The sequence below is a fragment of the Apis mellifera genome, linkage group LG13, assembly GCF_003254395.2.
Source record: "Apis mellifera strain DH4 linkage group LG13, Amel_HAv3.1, whole genome shotgun sequence".
NCBI classification, from domain to species: Eukaryota; Metazoa; Arthropoda; class Insecta; order Hymenoptera; family Apidae; genus Apis; species Apis mellifera.
In genome coordinates this window covers 2798831-2823747 of record NC_037650.1, presented here as the reverse complement: position 1 = coordinate 2823747, position 24917 = coordinate 2798831, and the positions used below count along the sequence as shown (strand labels likewise).

The following is a 24917-nucleotide window of genomic DNA, read 5'->3' as shown; positions in this document are numbered from 1 at the left end:
ACCTCCTGTCATATCATGTTCTCCTAATACAAAGTCGAATTTTTGGCCAAAAATTTTTCTTCGGTCGCCGAAATTTCCTTTATACCTTTTTTTTAATATCTCGCTTATTATTCAGAATATTAAAAAATGTTTCAAATAAAAGTTGATTGGTTTCGAAAGGGCTATATTATGACGCTCTCAGTTTTTTAGTAGGTTGACCAATAAGGAGCTTTTTTAGCACAACTTTGATTTTTTTACCGATAACATGTATTTTTTAAAGCGCCAATCGATAGAGCATAAAATTTCCTATAAAAAAGTATTAACCCACTTATAGCGAAAAACCAATAGTTTAAAAGATATAGCAAAAATTAAAAATTTGTAGGAGGTCGACCTCCTGTCATATCATGTTCTCCTAATACAAAGTCGAATTTTTGGCCAAAAATTTTTCTTCGGTCGCCGAAATTTCCTTTATACCTTTTTTTTAATATCTCGCTTATTATTCAGAATATTAAAAAATGTTTCAAATAAAAGTTGATTGGTTTCGAAAGGGCTATATTATGACGCTCTCAGTTTTTTAGTAGGTTGACCAATAAGGAGCTTTTTTAGCACAACTTTGATTTTTTTACCGATAACATGTATTTTTTAAAGCGCCAATCGATAGAGCATAAAATTTCCTATAAAAAAGTATTAACCCACTTATAGCGAAGAACCAATAGTTTAAAAGATATAGCAAAAATTAAAAATTTGTAGGAGGTCGACCTCCTGTCATATCATGTTCTCCTAATACAAAGTCGAATTTTTGGCCAAAAATTTTTCTTCGGTCGCCGAAATTTCCTTTATACCTTTTTTTTAATATCTCGCTTATTATTCAGAATATTAAAAAATGTTTCAAATAAAAGTTGATTGGTTTCGAAAGGGCTATATTATGACGCTCTCAGTTTTTTAGTAGGTTGACCAATAAGGAGCTTTTTTAGCACAACTTTGATTTTTTTACCGATAACATGTATTTTTTAAAGCGCCAATCGATAGAGCATAAAATTTCCTATAAAAAAGTATTAACCCACTTATAGCGAAAACCAATAGTTTAAAAGATATAGCAAAAATTAAAAATTTGTAGGAGGTCGACCTCCTGTCATATCATGTTCTCCTAATACAAAGTCGAATTTTTGGCCAAAAATTTTTCTTCGGTCGCCGAAATTTCCTTTATACCTTTTTTTTAATATCTCGCTTATTATTCAGAATATTAAAAAATGTTTCAAATAAAAGTTGATTGGTTTCGAAAGGGCTATATTATGACGCTCTCAGTTTTTTAGTAGGTTGACCAATAAGGAGCTTTTTTAGCACAACTTTGATTTTTTTACCGATAACATGTATTTTTTAAAGCGCCAATCGATAGAGCATAAAATTTCCTATAAAAAAATATTAACCCACTTATAGCGAAAAACCAATAGTTTAAAAGATATAGCAAAAATTAAAAATTTGTAGGAGGTCGACCTCCTGTCATATCATGTTCTCCTAATACAAAGTCGAATTTTTGGCCAAAAATTTTTCTTCGGTCGCCGAAATTTCCTTTATACCTTTTTTTTAATATCTCGCTTATTATTCACAATATTAAAAAATGTTTCAAATAAAAGTTGATTGGTTTCGAAAGGGCTATATTATGACGCTCTCAGTTTTTTAGTAGGTTGACCAATAAGGAGCTTTTTTAGCACAACTTTGATTTTTTTACCGATAACATGTATTTTTAAAGCGCCAATCGATAGAGCATAAAATTTCCTATAAAAAAGTATTAACCCACTTATAGCGAAAAACCAATAGTTTAAAAGATATAGCAAAAATTAAAAATTTGTAGGAGGTCGACCTCCTGTCATATCATGTTCTCCTAATACAAAGTCGAGTTTTTGGCCAAAAATTTTTCTTCGGTCGCCGAAATTTCCTTTATACCTTTTTTTTAATCTCGCTTAACTTAATTATTTTCTAAACTATATGTTTTTGGCTATGAATTTTTTGACTTTTTAAAAAAATTATACTTTTCTTATAATTACCTTATTTTTACCTTATACTTACCTTTTATATACTTGTCTTACAAAGCTTAAATATTTGCGAAAATCATTTTTTAATAATTTGCTTAAATCTAGAGGAATGGAAGGAATGTAGGAGTAAGGTTTTTTAAATAATGAAGACATTTTTTTATTAAAAAGTATTATTTATTGAATAATATTTACAATTAAAATTACATGTTATAAATTTACATATTTCATAATTATCAATTTATTTAAGTAAATTTGGCTTTTTCGAACTTATAATTATAATTATGTAGCGTGTCCAATATGTTTAAAATAATGTGTTTACTTCATTTCCAAGACTTGACAAAAATCCTTGAAAAGTTTTGTGAGCAACCTCCTGTTAAGTTTTATTTTCCTGATACAAAATCGTTTTCTTGACTTTCTTTTCAAAATTTCAATCTTGCTCAAGGCCTTGAGTAATTCCAGGAATTTGATGTCACTTCCAAGAATCCTGTAAATTTAAAAAATTCATATTAGTTTCCTAGAATTTCAAAATTCTCAAAATTTGATGTCATTTCTTGAAAAAAGTTTTTGATCGACTTCCTATCATGTCATATTCTCCTAATACAAAAATGAATTTTTGGTTAAAAATTTTCCTACGTTAGAGAATTTCTATAATTCCAAGAGTTTGACGTCATTTCCAGAATTTTAGAAATTCTAATAATTTGATGTCATTTCCAAGAATTGCTAAAATTTCTCGTATTACTTCTGTTCAATTTACATTCTTATAATACAAAAATTATTTAAATTTTTCACTTTTTATCAAAAGAATATAAATGAAGAGAAAAATTATACTTACCTTATACTTTTCTTTACTTACCTTTTACATACTTATCTTAGAAAACTGTAATATTTTCTCGAATCATTTTTTAGTAATTTACTTAAATCTAAAGAACTAGAAGGAATATAGAAATAAAGCTTGCTATAAATTAATATTGTTATTTAAGTAACAAATTCATTGATTTGTTGAATAATAGCGTTTATTGTATATTATTCATATTATATGTAAATATATAAATATATAAATATACATTACATAGTAATTATATTACATATTTTTAATTATAAATTTATTTAGATATTTTGTTTCTCGAGCAATTTCCTATCAATTTATATTTTTTTAATATAATATAAAAATTTCAGCAACAATGCAATTATACAAAAATAAATATTTATTAAATTAAGAAAGTTTTAAAAAAATAGTATTTTTTTATGAAATATAAAGAGGTGCATTAATCAATCTATTAAAAAAATATATAATTTTATTTAAAAGAATGAAATTAACTTCCATTGATTTTTTTATATTCTTATTTTCAAAAAATTAATAATACAAGAATATAAATTCATATATATTCTTTATTTTAAATTATTTAAGTTTCATTTGAAATTTTATTATTTTTCGCTATATACAATAATAGAGATGTAAATCGTGAATAGTATCAACTGAAATATCTTATACATGGAAATGAATGAAAAGAAAAAAGAAATAGAATATAATATACAAAGAAATGTATAACACAATATCATTTATTCATACTTTTATAAATTCTTAGAATTAAAAGAAGTATTACTGTAAATTAATATTTACAGTAATTATTTATAATTTTCTTTTTCTCTGTTTTCAAAATACAAGATATCCACCATTGATAATACAATCGAAAAATAGTAAAATAGTAAAATTTTATCAAGTCTTCTTGCTTTTATTAAAATTGAAATTAAATATATATTAAGAAAAATCATATAATTGGCAAATTGTCAAATTTTCTTTAAATTAATTTCTATATGAAAAAATTTATTCAAAAAATATATTTTCCGTATATAATTTTCACGTATATAATTACTTCTTTTTCTAACGATTTACTCATCAAAAAGGAAACTCATATCTAATCGGAAATAACCGGTTTCATTTGTTGAAAATTTGTTGGACTCGATTTATTTTAAAGCGAAGATTCAATAAAGAAAATTACGTCCTGTGTATTTTTTTTATCCCTTTATATAGATTCATCTTTTCCTAGATTATTTATTCGATATTCATTTCGCGTATAACCTCTAAAATGGCAGAATTAGCTAAAAACTTTAGCCTCGGAACTGGAAATTCTTTATTCTATTAAAAAAAAAAATAATTAACACTTGATATTAATGTATTATCACGTAAAACTAAACGAGAAGTATTAAGTTAATTGTTACAAGATCTCTTATTGTTTTAATAATTAGTTCCACGCTAAAAGACATAAAAACTGGCAAAGGTAAAGGAGAGTTTAGAAGAAATGATTATCAGGCGAGGTTAATTGTACATGCCAGATTGTACGTGAATCACGGACGGTGAATGGAAGTTATATGTCGATCCTCATGGAATCTCAGACGGAGACCGTGAGGTTTCTCTTTCCTCTCTCCCCCTCCTTTCTCTCCCCGCAATCCACGGAGCGTAGCTAGCCTCTCCTTCTTCTTCTTGTTGGCTCATTATTGTCGGTCTTCATTGCACGCTTGCGGTTTCCGTTTGCCTCGTAGAGGCCTCACCAAGCGTATCACTTGACTCGAGGCATGTGGCGGACAGTTTACTTCGTGATTTCGAACCGGTCAACTCGTGGACGATTCCGAACGCTTCTTTGCAAATAAAGTGAGAAGTAAGAAGGAAAGGATTCATCGCTGATATGGGGGTGCACGCCAGGAATGTCAATGACAGTCTTGGAAATGCGTTATCGACCAAAGGTAATTGTTATTAATTCCATTATTAGTAATTTTATCGATCAAAATCCGATTAACAAAAATTTTACCACAAAACGTGTCGTTTGAAAAATGAAACGATCGATGATTTTCCTTCCTTCGTATTTTCTCGCTTCAAATTCAAACGTTAAAATTTGAGACTAAATCTTACCTACGTCCTGTACAAAACGCAACAGGTGGCAAAACGTTGAACGTTGCTTTTCACTATACGCAGTTATACCTAGGCAGTTTGTACAAGGGATTGTGTAAGGGACGAAACGTATAGAAAAAATTATTCCGGTTTTTCTACTTATTCTTCAACTGTAATATAATATCAATAATAATAATATCGTGGGATCAAACGATTTAACTTTCGAAGAATGTTTAAAATAAATCGAGTTCTATTTCAAATATATATATATACATCTAGGATTTTAAATAAAAAAAAAAATTTGATTTATGTATACTGACATTATAAAAGAGGAGAAGGTAATCAAGTTATTGGATGAAAACAAGTATTTGCTTATAACAAACAAATCGCGACACAAGAGGAAAGGATAGGTATACACACTGGTACTGGTACGTACAGGCATCGATAAAGACTTATTGTTACACTCTGCTAACCTGTCGTGATCACACGATTGTAATAACAGTTATGTCGGATCTTGTTACACGATTACTTATTGCGATATTCATCATCCAATATTATCAGTGTGATTTGTTGTTTTTTTTTTTTTTACGAGGCAGAAATTAAAAGCAATTGCGCAAATGTGATAAAATTTCTTGGTAACCTACAAAAAAAAAAAAAAAAATATTTCCTTAATTATTCATTGAAATGCCGTTTCCATGAAATTAAAGATAATATCACAAGATTAAGAATAAAATCTAACAAATAGATTGTAAATTATGAATAATTCATTTTTTTTTACGTACAAATTTATATCTGTATAGAGCTGATATCAATGCATCTAACGCCCCTCGCATTAATCAATGGGCGTTAAATGTATAAAGTTTCATTTTCAACTGGGAAATACTTATTTTCAATTAATTCCGATTCGTAAATTGAACATAAAAGATGGATTCTATCTTTCCAAGATGGAATTATAATTTTATAATTATCCATCAAATACTTGGAATTGATGATAAAAAGACTTTCAGTTTCTTCTACGAATATCGTCGATTTAAAAAAACGTTGATAGGAAGTAGATTGAATTTTACGATACTGGGAAAAACAGGGATGTTTCATCAATCGTGTTCAAACGATCTTTCCTGTTATGTTTTTAAATCCTAATCCAGAACAAGTTTTAGCCTCGATGATTTAATCTGAATCTAACGCGATATAGATAGACTCGTTGTATCGCGAACCGTGTACCGTTAAATGCGTTATTCCAAAACCGCCGACCAACTTTTGATACAACGAACTTTCACGAGTACACAGCGTGTATGCGATAATGATGCTTTCGAATAAGTACACACAAGACGTTCTTTTTTCTTTTTTTTTTTTCGTTCGCCAGTTTCCAGCGATTACGTTCCAGCAAACGGTTTCAGACCCTTTCATTTCCTGTTTCGTCTGGCCGCCGTCGAATCTGATCAGGGTGGCGGCACGTACGTGCACGAAAAGACGTCACCCGCAACTTCTTACGAAGAACGGAAGCTACGGGATGACGTCAATCGCTTCGAATTATTAAATCTTTCGTCCTCCCTTCCAAATCTGTCATACGTATCGCGTGAAATTTAAATATGCAAGACTATGCTTTTTTTTTTTTTTTTTGAATGTTGCAAGAGAATGAAACGTTGCAATATCGTTTGGTCATTGGCCGGAAATTTATGTATTTATATACGAGTTGTTGAGAAACAAGCGAAAAAAGAATAAGCAAGAATGTGTGTAAAAAAATTTTTTTCATACCTTCGAAAGATCGCTTTATTTTAAAATTTGTATTATATCATGTATTTTTTTTGTATGTTGAACAGGAGAAGTGTCGTGGTCAACGACAGAGGAGCCCTTTACTCCCGAAGAAGAGGACGCGATAGTAACGCTGGTGGTAGTCGTGATCGGTATCATCATAGCCATAGTGATATTATTTTCAATGGGAATATTCATCGATTGCAAGCATCAGTACGTATCATCCTTTTGGGGAATTTTTCCTCCTTGGGGAAAGGAAGGATCGATAATTTGATTTTTCTTTTAGAAAGAAGGATGTTTTAAAGAAGAAGAAGTTGAAATTGAAAATGCCGCCGTTGTCTCGAATGAGAAAAAATCAAAAGGAGGACGCGAAATCCTTGGCGTCTGATATGTGTCCAAACGGTGCTAGCGACGCTGGCTTTCGAACACGTGATGTTATAGTCTGACATCTTTCGGGATACGTCGATTTTCAACGCGCATAAGGAACGAGATGCCACCGGTCCAATTCCTTCGTCAAACGCGAAGGAACAAGTACATAAGTTCGAGGAAAAATTAAAAAAAAAAAAAAATGGACAGAAGAAATATTACGGCGTTATTCACGGAAAAATTGTGTTAATCCAATTGCGTAGATCGAGTGGACTTATCGTGCTTGGAGATAAATGACGTGAATCGAATTTTGCAAATAACCTATATTTCACAAACTTCTTCAACTCAATATCGTTCGCGTAAACTGTGATTTTCATGTTTTTATTTATATCTCAGTCATCTCAACTAATCTCGATCGTGTTAATCGATTATTTAGCGATTGCTTTTAAAAAAACGAACATAGAGATTTATAAATAATACGAATTGAAATAATAATTTTAATGGGATCGAAAGTCAACGATATAATCTAATAAAATTTTAATAATTGCTCAAATAATCGAATGTAGATTTAGATATTGTTATATAACTCGATTATTTATATAATCTTGAAGAGAGATAAAACAAAGATGAAGGAATGCATACTCGTGCAAATCCGTACATAGAGTATGTACTATATATATATATATATAAAGGAAAGTTTTCTACGAAATCGAAACAAATGAAATCGAGTTGAATACGAAGTAGTATTTTCATTTATATACAATATCGTCTATTCTTTCGAGGTCTACTCATTCTTTCGACCTTATAACAATTGATAAACGATGAAACATCGATGTTTTAATCATCTTATTACTAATAATTCGACTGAATGATTAAAACTGATGATAAAAATGCGAAAGAAATGTTAAAAGCGAATATGTTCGCTTATTATGATACGCGAAATATACGATAATACACGTTTAACCACTTAAACGTGTAATTGTATATTGATTCCAAACAAGTATTTACTTATTTACGTGTGTATGTGTTATACGTGTACATACGAGAGAAGATTGTAAATAAATGTATTGTCAAAAATAAAAGATTTTTTATTACAAAATATAAGGTTTTTCTCATCCATCGGTGTACAATAATTGCATGGAAACGGGGGAATCGGTGATAAATTTTTCATTCTTTTTGTAAATATATTACATAAAGATAAAAAATTATCAAAATATACTCTTATCAAATTACGCAGGCATTAATAATAATGATGTTTCTCTTTTTTTTCCCATTATAATTTGGACGAATATAATATTTTGACTCGTCGCCGTCGGCCGAAATACTTTTTTTCCTTATCGTTTTCGTTATTCTATTTCTATTTTTGAACATGTCATTTATGACATTTATATATTTATTCCTTTGATCAACAGTAAAATTTCGTCGTTATCTCTCAGTTAATTGGAAATGCAATTGGAATTATTTTGTCTTTTTTTTTAATATTAAGTTATTGATAACACAAACTTAAAAAAAGATCAAGCTAATCTTGATCTCGATCGAAAATATTATTTTCCTTATTTTCCTTAATAACGTCACGCGCGTCCAAGAACCATCGCCAAAAGTGCCATTCGAACGTAGACACCGTTCTCGGCTTGTCGAAAGTAAGCAGCACGCGGATCCATGTCGAACTCTGTACTGATCTCGAATACTCGTGGCAACGGATGCATCACCACCATTTTCCTTTTCGCGCGTGACATCAACTGTGGAGTTATTATAAAATGTCCGCAAACCTGTAAACATACCATACATTGCGTTAATTTAATTAATACGTGATATAACTTTTATCGAAGAATTTGATTTTACGATATAACTTTTCTTTTTTTTCTTCATATCTCGATACATAACAGATTTATCTTGATAATAAAAAATTTCGGTCAAGACCACGTTAACGTATCGCGATTAAGAAAAAAATTTTAAACCAAAGTACGTATTTATCGTACGTATCGCAACTCTGCATATTAAATAACAGACCATCGAGGATGAGAAACGATATAACCGTATACGCATACGACGGCTTACTTTTTTGTACTCCTCTTGGGAGGCGAAACGTTCTTCTTGAATGCGTGTCATGTAAAGAACATCGGTGTCGGGAAGAGCTTCTTCGAGCGTGGCAAAATTGTCCTGGCGTATCCCGTGATCGGACACGTACTTGACGACATGGTCGGGCATACCAAGGCCGGCCGGGCACACGTAACGAAGTTCAACGTTGTACAGTGTCAATAATCTGAAACGCGTAACGAATAATTCAACAGCTGGTCGATCAATTATAGATTCTTAAAATTGCGCGCAAATAATATTCTCGACCTTGCGAGAGAATGGACCGTTCTACCATGCTTCAAGTCGCCGACCATGGTGATCGTCAACCCATTCACCGTCCCGATCTCGTCTCTTATCGTGAAAATGTCGAGCAACGCTTGAGTGGGGTGTTCCCCAATACCGTCGCCGGCGTTCAGCAAAGGTTTTCTGCAGTGTTGGGCGGCTCTCTGAACAGTCATATCAGATACAGTGTACGTTTAAAATATTTTCATTCGCAAAATAAAAAATTGGATAAACATTTACCGCAATGGCGGTAGACTCTGGATGTCGAAGCACCACTACATCCGCGTATCCGGCCATCATTATTACAGAATCTACAATAAAATTCATTAAGTTTTGAGATCCAATTATTGATTATTAATTATTATTATTAACCTTCCAAAGTTTCTCCCTTCTTTACCGACGACGTTGTACCGTCCATGTATATCACGCTTCCTCCGAGTCGTTGCATAGCAGCCGCGAAACTGCAAGACGTCCTCGTGCTAACCTCGTAGAAGATCGTAGCTAATAATTTCCCCTACGAAGCCAAAAATTGAAATCTTTCTTCTGATATAACATACACTCGTTCAACTTACTCGCAAAATATGATCCAACAGTCGTTCCTTTCTGACAGCGCTGCGAAGGATCTCCGCGAGGTTAAATATATCTTTTAACATGTCCTTGTTGAAAATGTCCACCGTCAGGATGTTGTGCCCGACTAGATTGTGGCAAACGTGGGCCGATGTGATCGGCGGCACCGGGGCGGTCAACAGGAGATTCGGGTTGCTGTCGCTTTTGTATTTCGTCGCGCTGCTGATGGGAAGGGGCGAGATTGTGCGTTGCTGGCTCGTTAAAAGTTTCGATTGTTCGCGCGTGTCTACGTCCAACGCGAAGTGAACGTTCGATTTGTGCGCGTACGATTCTGCAAGAATAAACAAACTGGTTATTTTTAACAAAGAGAGAGAAATTATTTGTTCCAGAAGAATTTTCATACCGTTTTGATCCTCTTCCGACATATCAGTTATCCGCTCGATGTAATTGTTGTACTTTTCGTAGTTGGGCGACAAAAGGCCGTCCAACGCCGAATTTGGTCGACTGGTGGTTACGTCGATCACGGGCGCGTTCACAATTGTCTGAACTTTCATCTTCGATTGAATCTCTCTAATATCCTGGCCGAAGCCAGGATTTACAAGAACTTGCCCCTCGACGTAGGCGACCTCCCCTCTCAGCACTACGCGATGAACAGAACCTCGAACTTTCATCCCCGCGAAAGGGGTCCATTTTGATTTGCTGAAAGGCATCGCCTCCGGAATCGTCCACTCATCGTCGAGATCCACCTCGATGTACGTGTTCGATTGATCTGGCACGTTAAATATCTTTTTCGGATTTCTATAGAGTTTGTCTATAATATCCTAAAAAAAAGAGAGAGAGAGAAAGAAAGAGGGAGAGAAAAAAAAGGAAGCAGAGTTTCTTTCCGATAAAACAAAAAAAAAAAAATTTAGTGGAACAAGATAACGTTATCTCGCCATAAATGATACATCGAAAAGGAATGTTTTCATAATTACGATATCTCACCGAGATTGGGATCTTAAAATTAATTTCACGCAAGCAACTAATAATTACTTCTATCGTTAATTTCCCTTCGTGTACCGCAGTCAATAGAAGCGGGAGCATAGTTTCGAGGCCTGGGAATCCGGGCGGTGGTTTCTCGCTCGATTTCTCTTGCAACGTGTGGGGTGCTTGAAAAACAACGAAGACAACGAGTTTATCTTTTTTTATTATTCAAAAAATCGGCGAGAAATTCGAAAGAAGAATAGAACTGACCATGATCCGTGGCGAAGCAATCGATTATATTTAAATTATTCCAAAGAGCTTGTTGATCCTCCTTCGTTCCCAACAATGGCCTCACTTGGCCTCGGCCATGTCCTATACGTTCGAGATCGTCCACGCACAGGAACAAATGATGGGGGCACACCTCGCAAGTGACTGCCATTCCCTGCCAAACGTAGTGAAATGAAATCATAATTTGTCCGTAATAATAATAATAATAATAAGCATACCTTCTCCTTAGCCGCGCGTATTATTTGAATCTCTTCCTTTCGTGCTACATGGCACACGTGGATAGGCCTGTTATGCAACCCGGCCAGCAACAGAATCGCGGCGGTTGTCTGGCCCTCGGCGTGCACGCACAAGGGATACTTCTTTGGCCAACTTTGGAAGTGCTGAGAGGAACGGTATTAAATTAATACTTCAATTAAACGAGAAAAAATTACCTTTCAATACCTTGATCCACACGGTGAGATCGGACAATCGGAGTGTCGTGAAAGTCTCGTTGAGATACATTTTAAGACCGGCCGCCAACGGGGCTAATTCGGCCGTTATGTTATGATTGTCGGACGAGGCGCCGACGTAAATTGCGTAATCGCATCTCGCGTTCGAAAGGGCGCGCTGGAAAAGAAAGAAAAGAGAAGTGTTAATTTTTATACTCGATAAGGAACGAACGAACGGTTTTGCTTTTTCTTACTTCTTTGGCCAGAGCGAACGATTGATGATCGACGACAGCGGGATTCGTGTTGGGCATGGCAAAGATCATGGTGATACCTCCGGCGAGTGCGGCGGCCGTGCAAGAAGCGAAATCTTCTTTGTACACTGCGCCTGGATCACGCGTGTGCACGTGAATATCGATCAAGCCGGGAAGTTTAATCATCGTCCGCGATGACATACAATCCGTGTGAGTTTTCATTCGAGGTGCACGTCCGCCGAGCATTCTCATAGCCTACGAAACAGAATGCGTATTTATCGTGACGTCACGCCTCGATAATCACAACAGTGCCGCTGCTTCGTCGACAATTGCATGTTGCTCGTTCATATATATATATATATATATGGCTGATTACACTCAGGGTTCAAACCGATATAAGATTGTAAAATTTTTTCGTCCATAGCTTCCAGTCTTTTTTATTAGAAAAATCAAGTGTTTAAAGTGTTTTTATTATAATAATTACTTTATGAAAATATATTATGTTGGGGGAATAATTGATCAATTTCACGATCGAAAATTTCGAAACGAAAAAATTTTATTCTAGTTCCTTTAATGAAGAATTATTCAGTTATATACTTCAACAGTCACTTCAACGAAAAAAAAAAAAAAGGGAAGGAAAAGATAAAAAAAGAAATAATTCTACACGTGTCTCAAACGATAATTGAAATTATTACGAACCTTTTTTTAGACGAGATATAATTATATCAAATTATTTACACTCACTTCAACGAGCAATTTAGCACATTTAACATCCGTGATCAAAGGAACGGAATAATCGACGGCGAGCCTCCTCGTGCGGTATCCGTGCGTCATGAAATTGGAAACCCGGCGCGCACCGCCGTTCCTCATTGGTAAATTAATCACAAGATCGAATTGTTTCTTCGACAGAAAGTCGGCCAAGTGTCGAAGTTCGCTAGGGCTCGAATCCTCGTTCACGCTGATGTTCTCGAACGTCCATTGCACAGGCTCTACCTGTATAAATATATAAATTTTCCAATAATATTTTTTCCAAGGAAGGAAACAACAATTCATTCGCTCCCTTTCAAATTTTATTATTAATTATATTATTATTATGTTGCGCTCTTTCGTCTCTTTATCTTATTTTTCTTTTCTTTTTTTTTTTCTAAGTAACATTTATCCATTAGATTCTATCTGATCTATCATCGTATCTACGCTCGATAACGACGTTCTACGCGTTAAAGCTTTATTTCGAATTCTCGAAATCGCAATTATTTTACAATTCGAGAATTCGAAAGATGGGAGAGAAAAGAAGAAAAAAAAAAGTATCAAGTTGTATTTGAAAAATACAAGAAATATTTTTTCGATTCGATATATATATATATGTAATAATAATAATAATAATAATAATAATTATCGATTTCGACTTAGACTTGAGATTAGATAAAGTTCCATTTTTGTTTTAAATCTTACGAAATCAATATGTGAATTATTGGTGAAAGAAAAAAAAAATTCTCTCTCCCCCCCACGATGTTAATCCCAATTCTTTTTCCATTATTAATCCACAACAACTAATGAGAACCGATGAGATAAAATCACGCACGAAGATAAAATTTCGATCGAAATCGATCCAACGATCCGATCAATATAATACACTAAAATATCTTTTTTTCCTCGCTTTATCGATACTTTGCTTATTATTTATTTATTATTTTTTTTTTCCTTTCCAGATCATGGACGATTCGCTCGCGCGAATCGAAAACACAAGAAGAACCGCCCTTCGCCATTCTTCCTCCTCGATCAGCAGATATAGCGATTAAAAACGTTTTTCGCTGCCTACGACGTGATAAGACGATACGATGGACGATACCTATCGACGATATTCGATTACTGTCTCGTTGAACACTTTACTTACACGTTGTGCTTATTAGACGCGTCATGAACGCCGCCGTTTACTCTTCGTCAAAGTGTCCGATTCGAGAACGGAGCAATATTTTGCCGCCTAGTGAGGAGATGAGAGGGTTATATAGTTCGTAGTTTTTTTTTTTTTTTTTTTTTGTAAAAAACCAGTTTGCCCACCTTTGGAGGGAAGAGAGAAGAAAGGAGAAAATGGGAAATTCGAAGTCGAAGATCAAGCGGACGGGGAAAACGAGCAGGAAGAGCAAGGAAAGTGCACGGTTCGAGAGCATTTCAAGATCGTCCGATCGTTCGATCAACGAGGAATTCCTTAATGATCCGCAATTGTTGTTATTGAAACAAATGATTAAAAAGAATCCGGAATTGTTCATACTGAACAATCTCATGATGTGCGTTCAATTTTTCGGGAATTACGAAAAGTAAGATTGAGTGAGGATATATATATATATATTTCTTTTCTTTTTCAAGATCGTTAATTGCTTTTTCCAATTTTTAAAAAATTTTCTTTTTCCGTTAGCATTCATTATCGTTACTTTTATCAGATTATTTCTTTTTATTATTGATTTGAAAAAAATTGATTTATCGATATTCACTTCCTGTTGCTTCAAAGGCAGATTAGTGGCGAAATAGATATATTTATAATATAATAGAGATACTTTAAATATCGATATGAAAAAAAAAAAAAATTGAATATTAATAAAAGAAAATTTAACGTCGATTAAAGTGTAATGATAATTCGTGTGTATACACTTTGATATAAAATAACGTAACAGCCATTATGGCAAATTAGATCATAACTCCGTTTATCACGCATGATATATTACTTTACACGGTCTCTCTTTTTAGAAAAAATTTTAAAACTCTTAATACATATCGATCCACATTCCGATCCGATCTGATAAATAAATTTCGAGAATATGGAGGGATCGATTCTGAAAAACTGTGGAACGTGACAAAACTAGTAGATAATCAATTACCAAGCACATTCTTCTTTCGATATAATTATAGGCAAGCAATTTTTTTATTCTCCCGAATCTATGACACATTGCCCGCATGACCTCGTGATAACGGCGATTAACACGTGTACATCCACGATAAAACCCAATTGATGATTGATTTATCGATCGATAATTCGGGGAGGGAAAAAAAAAAAAAAAAAAAAAAAAAGAAAAAAGAAAAAAATAAATATTCGATATCAACGATCGCCCAATTTTTCATTTTTAGGGAAATCAAGGATCTGAAGATGAAGCTGGAGTCCTCGCGCGAGAGGAAGATGAACGAGCAATTGAAAATGAACATCCAGGAGAAACGAGTCCTGGTTCCAGACATTCTTCAGGAGCACATCACCAACCACGTCGGTTTCATCTCGAGGCGGCAAAATTTCCGCCCTACGATCGAACCCCTTCAACCGGTTCGCATATACATGATCCACAACAACATCGACATCACGGAGGAAAATTACACGTCCCATTACAGCAACGTCAACGATTCGACCATGTACAGCATACTGTTGAAACCTGCGAGACACGAAGGTTTGAAACGATAAAAAAAAAAAAAAAAACGCTCTTCTTTAAATTGACGATTTACGCTCCCCTACGTGTGTCGCAGGTTACGTGCAGCTTCAAGTGTTGGACGATTTCTTCTTGAAGAGGAAATCGAGCAAGGAGGACGACGTGGATCTGTCCTCCATATCCGAGGACGATGACGAGGTGTACAGCGACGGGAGTATTTACGGGGCGAAGGCGCGGTCCAACGTGTCCGTCAACTCGGCAATCTCGTACAAGTCGAAGCAGGACATGTTGAGAAGCAGGCTCAAGCACACGAGATCGTTGCCCAACCTGATCGAGGATTTGTCCCGGCCGGTCGATACGAAAGATTACGACGCGACCGGCGGGGCGGGATCCTCGTCGTTCGAGGAGCGAGCAAGGAATCAGAATCGGTCGAGGGTGGGCGGCGGGCAACAGAAGGAAAACGCGAAATTCCAACCTGGTTTGACGAGTCAGGACCAGCATCGTCACCCGAGCAGCAACAGTTCCGGGTACAGATCCGACAATTACGCGATATACAGCGAGAGCAGTTGCAACCCGAGCTCGAGGATGTCCCAGGCCTCGTCCAGTTTCGAGGAGATAGAGGAGTGTTGGGTAACGAAGGGAAAGTTTCCCAAGCATTGCTTCAAGAAGGTGACGTACACGGGGGACGGGAAGATCTACGACCCGGCCGAGGAGAAGATGCATCTGAACAGCAAGCAGCGTAGGATCAGGCTGGCGATGAAACGTCACAACTACGACCTCTTCTACATAAGCAGCACCGAGTTTATGAAACATTTCACGAAATTGTTCACGTACCGGTTCGGCGAGTCGTTGTACTTCGATCGAGAGACGGTGGAGGACATGAAGCGGGAGGGGTGCGTGCTCTACTGCGACAAAATCATGATATCGGACGCGTCCAAGTACAGCCAGATAGAGCAGTACGAGATAATACCCGCCGTCTGGCTGGAGTGGCCGATCTGCGGCCAGGAGTGGCTCAACAGGTCGAGGGAGAGTTGGCCGAGCGAGGAGGACATTGGCAAGGTGAAGGATTTCGGTTGTTACGTCGCGCCGGAGGGCTACGTGTCGAAAAGTGGAAACAGCAATCTCATCGAGGATCTCGAGTGGCAGCTCGTGTTCCCGACAGCGGAAAGGTATCTCGAAACCTGCATGACGCAGGCCCAGGTGCAGGTGTACTTGATCGCTCTGATGCTTCACAAGACGTTCATGAGGCCTATATTCGACACGATGTTCGGAATGACGACCGCGCACATAAGGCACAAATTATTTTGGATGATCGAGGAGAACGACAAGCCTTCCAAGTGGCCCGAGAACGGGACAGGGGTTTGCTTGTTGAGGTTGCTCAACTCTTTGTACTACAACATCAGCCAGAACGAGCCTGTATTGAAGGATTACTTCGTCAAGGGTAGGAATCTCTTTCAAAGAATACCGAGCGAACACCTGTTGCACACGCAAAAACAGTTGAAGAGGATCACCGAGAATCCGATAATGTACGTTTTCCACGCGATGGAGAACATTCAGTACAGGAACGATTTTTTCCCGAGATTGAACTTTGAACTGTTGCTGAAAATATTGACTGGGGAGACGTTGACGTTGATCAATCCAAAGTTGAACCGTTACATCTTGTCGCAGTCGCCGCAAAAGAATACGAATTTGTCCGAGCAGGAGGACAAATACGACGAGAGAGGATTCTGGGACACGGTGAAGACGCAACCGGTCAAACATTCCGTCCAATCGATTACGAATAAAACGTTGATCAACGCACGCAAAGCCACGGATTCGATTATTGAAATCTCGGTAAGTAATGCTCTGTCTAATCCGTTCTTTGCTCGAAAAGTATATATATTTATTGTACATCGGGTATACATGTTTAATTAAACGAGAGATATACTTTTTTCTAACAATTTGTAACAGACGTATTCTTTGATAAATGAATTTACTTCTAACCGACGATAAGAGAATAATACAATCGAATTAGTTTATATGTGTTTCTAACAAAGTCTAATCTTATCTGACTCTAATCGTATTATATATCTATAATCCTACATGATCTATCATAATGGGATGACATTTTATCGATTGTAAAAATAGCTAACGATTTATTCATCTCTTTTTTTCTTCTTTTTCTTTTTCTTTTTTTTTTTCCAGACTCGATGCGCCGAGTTGGAAGGTCCAAGGCTGTGCATACTTTTGCAATTCTTCATAAAACACTTCATAGAAATCGCTGAACGTTGTATTCAATACGAGGCGTATCGGCAGAAAACCATATACCTGAATCAAGCCGATCGATTGTCCATTCTACTTTTCGAGGGTGAGAATTACAGGAACGACGCCCAAAGTTATCGCGACCAGATAAAAACACTCAGGACGATGAAAAAGCCGCAGAAATCGCAAAAATCACACAACAACCCGAAATCGAGCAATCCGCAATCGAATGCTCCCGCGAGAAATTCGGAAAACGCGATATACGTTGGATCGTTGAGCGATCGGTTCACGTCGAAGCCCGTCCAACAGGAAACGAAAGAAAAATTATCAGAGAAGCGATCTCATCAAGAGAATAATCGTACCGTTATAAAAGCAATTATTCACGAGACACAGTACGAAGAACCGGACAGATTGAACGAGGGGAGCGATAGCGTGACGATTAATCAAAACGAAAATCAAATTTCAAAATCGAAAGTCTCAATCGCTACCGTTTCTGACTTGTAATTAAATGAAAAAGAAAAAAAAAAAAAAAATTAAACGATACCACGAATATTTAAAAATGTGCATGCAAAGCACACACGATCCTCCTATTTGTCTAATAATAAATTTCTCAAGCTTTAGCGAGTAATTTAAAAAAAAAAATATTAAAAAACGTGATTATCATTTCTTTATCTAATTTAGAAAAATTAATACATATAGAATAATACGAATAACGAAATTTAAATTATTATATATCTAATGTAAATTAAAATTTCGACTAGTTAATTTTATAATATGTAAATATTTAAATATCCGTTTACGTTTTAAATTTGTAGCAATTTGTATCCTTTCTCACTTACCTTCACACCGTGTTCAGTATAGAAATCTGCGGTACCCATACTAGCGTATAATTTATAACCCATCTTATGAAGACTGCGAATAGATGGTAACAGTTCCATCTTGTGCTGTAATTGAAATAAATAATAACGAATTAATTACTATCTTCATTAATTTCATTAATTTCGAGAATTATGCTTACTTTGAAACTTCCTATCGAAAGCAAGATTCCTCTCTGGGGTATGTGAAAACCGGTGCTCATTATCCCTTTCAAGTAAGCTTCGTATCGATTGTCCCCGAAACAAGCTACCTCCCCCGTGGACACCATCTCCACTCCCAACATCACGTCAGCCCCTATCCAAACGTATACACAATTATTTATATCATTTAAACATATATATATATATATATGATTATTTTCTCAGCTATATATACCTGCAAGACGAGAGAAGGAGAATTGTGGAACTTTAACCCCGACTTTGCCGCATCCGGCGAGTACATCCACCGGTTCCACGGCCTCCCCGACGATCAATCTAGTGGCCATAGCCACGAAATCGTGATCCAAAGTCTTGGATACAAAGGGGAAAGACCTCGACACCCGGACGTTACATTCGATGACTTTAAGCTCGTTGTCCTGCCGAGAAGATTTCACTTATATTCTCGATTCTCTTCTCCTTGGAGAAGGATACGTTTTACCTTGGCGATCAATTGCATGTTGAAGGGGCCGGTGACGCCGAGGGATGCGGCGATTGCCTTCGACATCATTTTGATTTTCGTCAACGTTTCCGCGTTGATGTCCTGCGGGGGGGTGACCAGGGTGGCGTCGCCCGAATGAACGCCCGCGTTCTCCACGTGTTCCGACACGGCCATGCAAAGTATAATCCCGTCGAAGGCGACCGCGTCCACGTCTATCTCCTTCGCCTCGAGGATGAACTTGGATATGACGACCGGGTGCTCCTTGTTCACCTCGCTCGCGCTCTTCAAGTACGACTCGAGGTCGTTGTTCGAGTGGGCCACGTTCATCGCTGCACCGCTCAGCACGTAGGAAGGGCGTACCAAGCAGGGGTAGCCGACTTCCTCGCAAAATTCGATCGCAGATTTCAAGTTGGTCAATTCTTTCCACCTGTAAATGTTATACACAATTATAATCAGTAATAACTCTTAACAATTTCTTCTTTTATTTCTTTTACCTGGGTTGGGAAATACCAATGCCATCCAGCATACGAGAAAACTTGAAACGATTCTCGGCCCCGTCCACGGATTCCGGCGAGGTGCCGAGAATTCTTGCTTGCTGTCTGTGAAGATCCATGGCGATATTGTTGGGCAATTGACCGCCCATCGATAAAATTATCCCCTCGGGGAACTCGTGATCGTAAATATCCATCACGACCTCGAACGATATCTCCTCAAAGTACAAGCGATCGCTCATGTCGTAATCGGTGCTCACCGTTTCCGGATTGTAATTCACCATGATCGTTTTCCGCCCCAAATTTCTCAACTCTCGCAGACAACTGACCGCGCACCAATCGAATTCCACGGAGCTACCGATTCGATACACTCCGGATCCTAAAAGAAAAGGGAAGGAAAAAGAAGCGTAAGATTTGGAAGATTGAAAATCTCGTCGTCGTCTCACCTATCACCATTGTGTAACCGCCAGGAAACTCGACGTCGTGAACGGTGCCGTTGTAAGTTAAATAAAGGTAATTGGTCGTGGCTGGCCACTCAGCGGCAACCGTGTCTATCTGTTTAACCATCGGCCTTATGTTATTCTCCTGCCTTTGTATCCTGACGGCCAATTCCGAACTTTTAACCACGGAGGCAATTTGCTTGTCCGAGAAACCAATCTGCTTCGCACGTAGCAGGACATCGTGGGATAATTGTTTCGTGTGATCGGTATTCTCCAACACCAAGTAATAGTCGATGATGTTTTTCATCTTGTGAAGAAACCATTTATCTATCTTCGTAAGCTCGTACAATCGGTCGATCGTGTATCCAGCTTTTATAGAGGCTGCGAGCACGAACATTCTTTTGTCCGTCGGTTTCTCCAGTTCCTCGTCGTTCGGCGTTTTCACGTAAGGATCGAAACCGTTAATATTCTCGTCGACCATCCTTAGAGCTTTTTGAAAAGCTTCCTCGAATTTCCGGCCAATCGCCATAACCTCCCCCACGCTCTTCATGGAGCTGCCGATCTGAAAAAAAGAGAAAAAAAATCGATCGAAAAATCTTATCTTTCGGGTCAAGAAAATGATAATTAAAGATTGTTATGCGCGTTACCTTGGTGCATACCCGATGAAATTTGCCTAGATCCCATCTGGGTATCTTAACAACGCAATAATCGAGGCTAGGCTCGAAGCAAGCCGTCGTCTTTCCAGTAACGGAATTGTGAATATCCGGTAAACGTACACCGAGAGCTAGCTTCGCGGCTACGTAAGCCAATGGATATCCTGTTGCTTTGCTTGCTAAAGCCGAGCTGCGAGATAATCTTGCGTTTACTTCGATTATGTAATATTCCTCGGTATTTGGATTCAGCGCGTATTGAATATTGCACTCGCCGACAATGCCAAAGTGTCTGATCACGTTAATAGCTGTCGTTCGAAGCATATTGTATTCCTTGTTGGACAAGGTTTGGCTTGGAGCGACGACGATCGATTCCCCGGTATGAATCCCGAGGGGATCGACGTTTTCCATATTGCAAACTGTGATGCAATTGTCGTACGCATCCCGCACGACCTCGTACTCCACCTCCTTCCAACCTTTTAACGACTTATCGATGATCAATTGATTCGAATGAGCGAACGCCTGTTGGGCAAGATTTCGCAATTCTTTCACGGAATTGGCGAAGCCTGATCCCAAACCGCCCAGGGAGAATGCCGCCCTCGCCATCACGGGATATCCTAATTTTTCGGCCGCCTCTAACGCCTGGTAACAAAACACACGTGCTTTTTAAGTAAATTTAATTGCCAAAAATTTCCTTTTAATCGAAAACTACCGATTGTCTACCTCCTGGATCGAGTACACGGCTGCGCTAGGCGCCACCTTCTCGTCGATCTCCGCTATACGCTCCGCGAAAATCTTTCTATCCTCCGTCTCTATGATCGATTGTATCGGCGTCCCTAAAATTTTCACGTTGTACTTCTTGAATATCCCGTTCTTCTCGAGCTCCACGCCGCAATTCAGAGCCGTCTGCCCACCGAACGTTAACAGCACACCATCCGGCCGTTCCGATTGTATCACCTGAAAATAAGAATTTTGTAAGAAGAAAAGAGAGAGCAAACGTTAAAAAATTGTAAAATTGATTATTACTTGTTCCACGTATTCGGGTATGATGGGCAGAAAATAAACTTTATCCGCCATTCCTTTGGACGTTTGCACGGTCGCAATATTGGGATTGATGAGCAACGTTTGCACGCATTCCTCGCGCAACGCTTTGATCGCCTGCGATCCCGAGTAATCGAACTCGCCCGCTTGTCCAATGCTGAGGCCGCCCGACCCCAAGATCAACACCTTCTTCGGCCGTGGGGACAATTTGGGACAATTCTCGTCCCCGCGAAAGCTCAATTCCCGTTCCAATCTCTCTTTGACGGAGAGCCGTCCCCCTTTCGCGTTGTCGACCACGACGTCCAGAAAAACATCGAACAAGCATTCCAAATCTTGGGGCCCGGCCGAGTGCTCGGGATGGAATTGTACGGAGAAGTAAGGGAGTGTGGTGTGTATAACACCTTCGTTCGTGTTATCGTTAGTGTTGGTAAAAAGTGGTTCCCAATCGGCTGGCAATTGGCCCGCGTCCACGGCGAATCCATGATTCTGCATAGTCATGTAGCAACGACCTGTCCCACGATGCGTAACCGGTTGATTGTGGCCGCGATTTCCGTAACTGTGCGTGAAAAACAACAGTTTCGAGGAGAGATTCGAACAACGAACTTAGAAGAGATACATACAGATACATACTTCATCTTGTACGTGACGCAACCGGCGGCAATGCATAGTAATTGATGACCGAGGCAGATGCCGAATATCGGTTTCCCCGTTCGTGATTCGAGGATCGATCGAATGTTGTCGATCGTCGCCTCGCATTTGGCCGGATCGCCCGGTCCATTACTGAGAAACAAGCCGTCGTAATCGATATTCTTTAAATCGTAGTCCCAAGCCACGACGTCTAATCGGGCACCTCGACTAATCAAGCACCTCAATTGATTGTACTTTAAACCGCAGTCTACCACACATATGCGAGGATAACCGGCGGCGTTGTACGTTCTTCGCGCGGACTAAAAATTTCAACGATCCGTATTATTGGGTAAGTAAATCTCGATATGGGATGGAATTTTTATCGAACGTGTAATAATAATACGTAAACGTCTTTGTTTATACCTGAACAACTTCCGCGACGAGATTTCGTTTGTTCGGATCTTTTATCGGAGGGATGGGATTGGACGAAGGCGGATCGAGCACGATTCTACCTAACAGAGTGCCTTTCTCGCGAATAATTTTTGTCAAGGCTCTCGTGTCGATTTCGTATATGCCAGGAATATTTTGTTCCTTCATCCATTCGGACAGGGTTTTGATTTGACGCCAATGGCTCGGAGTTTCGCAAATTTCACCGACCACCAAACCAGCGGCCCAAATTTGATCCGATTCGAACCAACTGCAAGACAAAAAGTCATCGTCACGTGACTTTGGAGAAAATTTTACTTAGATATGGATAGAATATGGAGTGTATAGATGTATAAGTCGAAAAATTAAAAAAAAAAAAAAAATTGTTTCTTTTAAAAACATTAAATCGTTTTTTCGACATCTTACTATGGGATTTTATGTTCATCCGTTTCATGGGCAAATACTCCATAATTACCGACCAGTGGATACGTGAGCACTAGAATTTGAGCATGGTAGGAAGGATCTGTAAGCGACTCTAGATAACCCACCATACCAGTCTGGAAAACTGTAAAAAATGTATCAATGCGAATAGTGTGTATATATACCACATGTAGAATAATTTAAACTATAATAGTAATATTCGAAACGTAAATATTTATATCGAAAAAAGAAAATATCGAGAAAACAATTGAAAAATAAATTATTAAAGAAAATGCGGTACATTTGGAATAATTTTTCAGAGTATCTAAAGAAACTAATATTATCTAATTATCTAATAGTAAAAACGAATGACTTACTAATCGATAACATTTGTATAAAAATTGTAATTTTAATATTTCTGATTTAATCTGTAAAAAAATAAAACAATTTCCAAAAATTTTTCAGCAAGAAAATATAATTAAAATTTTATGATTTCGTGTGAATTTTACGAAAATGTGACACGAGTTTCAATTACGATATTGCAATTCGAAATATTGAAGATGAAAAAATAATAAACGATACAGTTGATATCGATTAATCAACTTATAAACAAATTTGATTGATTGATAATTTGAAATATCGTTATTCCAAATTATTTGTATTTTAATAAAATCCTTATTTTGCATCATTTTTTAATTAAATCAAAATTTCAGACACTTTATGTTTTTTATTAATTTTCCTATATCTTTATATATTATTTATAATTTTATTTTATTTTTTTAACCTCTGCAATAATTTTTTATTCGTCTTGACAAGATGATATTCTTGATAAATTATTTTATTAAATTACTATATATATTTAAAATAAATCATATATATATATGTATTATAAAATATAAATGTTCAAATATACCATGTGTTTAAGTTTGAATTTTGCTGTCAGTATAAAGATAAGTATCACAGAAAAAATAAACAAAACATGTCTGATACACAAAGAAATTTTTTGTATGAAGTGCAATAATGCGATGATTGTTTAACACGATAACATATGAAAACAGAGTTGTAATAAAATGATTTTAATATATCCACGTGGTTATTTAATATTCACTGTCTGTAAAAATCACGTATAAATCTCACTCTTGTTTTTTATTCAAGCATCCGTTTCATAATAGCTCAATTAAAGGGAACAACGATCACGCTTATTGAATTAAAATCAAATGTATATATACACAACAGAAAAACTAACGGCAGATAAAGCTATATCATGGAAACAGCCATGCACGTGCGTAGACGCAATGGACGAGCACGTGTTGCTCGTACACTCACCTATTTCACCATCGACCGGTCTCTCCGCGCCGAAATGTCTTCCCGGGAAGACTGAACCATCTTCGAGGAGAAGATAGGCGATTTTGTGTGTACGATTAAGGTCGACCGCATGCTTATGCATTTTCTTAACGAAACACACAGTACTTTTAGCGTGTTCTCGATCCGATGACCGGTGAACACTGTTCATAGTATAGGTCAAAGGTACGCTTTATACATCAAACATAGGCTCTTACGGAATTTCTTTCTGACCTGCGCGTAACGGTATAAAACGCGGCTCCAGGCGATAGGACTTCTCTTATTCGTTCTTATGCGTACAATCCTTTGCGCATGTCACGTGACTAATACCGGTTCGATACACTGGAATTTATTTAAGCGCCATTTTATTTAAATTTAAAATATTGACGTAGAAAATCTTTTTCGTTTTTTTTATATTTTTATCCATAATAAAAATATAAATAAAGAAA

The 24917-nt window shown here is 37.0% G+C and overlaps 3 protein-coding genes across 4 annotated transcripts; 2 read left to right on the top strand and 1 right to left on the bottom strand.

The window, feature by feature from the left end:
* The first annotated feature begins 4522 nt into the window (after positions 1-4522).
* LOC726669 lies at positions 4523-7260 on the top strand. Its single transcript, XM_001122391.5, has 3 exons — positions 4523-4754; positions 6720-6864; positions 6938-7260. Exons 1-3 carry the CDS (start codon positions 4697-4699, stop codon positions 7095-7097), a joined length of 363 nt encoding a protein of 120 aa, XP_001122391.1. The 5' UTR covers positions 4523-4696; the 3' UTR covers positions 7098-7260.
* An 820-nt stretch (positions 7261-8080) lies between these two features.
* LOC410408 (conserved ATPase domain protein) lies at positions 8081-24872 on the bottom strand. 2 transcript variants are annotated; one of them, XM_393888.6, is made up of 26 exons: positions 24454-24867; positions 23134-23272; positions 22705-22978; positions 22285-22601; positions 21640-22210; positions 21337-21570; positions 20611-21255; positions 19970-20525; positions 19527-19902; positions 19033-19459; positions 18772-18970; positions 18539-18690; positions 18360-18464; positions 12617-12865; positions 11876-12127; positions 11635-11799; positions 11412-11573; positions 11176-11347; positions 10975-11090; positions 10346-10763; positions 9948-10273; positions 9748-9889; positions 9616-9686; positions 9361-9539; positions 9076-9280; positions 8081-8786 (listed from the first exon to the last, which is right to left on the bottom strand). In XM_393888.6, exons 1-26 carry the CDS (start codon positions 24638-24640, stop codon positions 8589-8591), a joined length of 6837 nt encoding a protein of 2278 aa, XP_393888.4. In that variant the 5' UTR covers positions 24641-24867; the 3' UTR covers positions 8081-8588. The 2 variants fall into 2 exon arrangements, with proteins under 2 accessions (XP_393888.4, XP_026300484.1); XM_026444699.1 differs by having other exon boundaries at positions 9948-10763; positions 24454-24872.
* LOC100578100 lies at positions 13380-18063 on the top strand. The gene is made up of 4 exons (XM_003249136.4): positions 13380-14187; positions 14993-15300; positions 15377-17112; positions 17464-18063. The coding sequence occupies exons 1-4, from the start codon at positions 13961-13963 to the stop codon at positions 18022-18024; spliced, it is 2832 nt and encodes a 943-aa protein (XP_003249184.2). The 5' UTR covers positions 13380-13960; the 3' UTR covers positions 18025-18063.
* Positions 24873-24917: the final 45 nt, after the last annotated feature.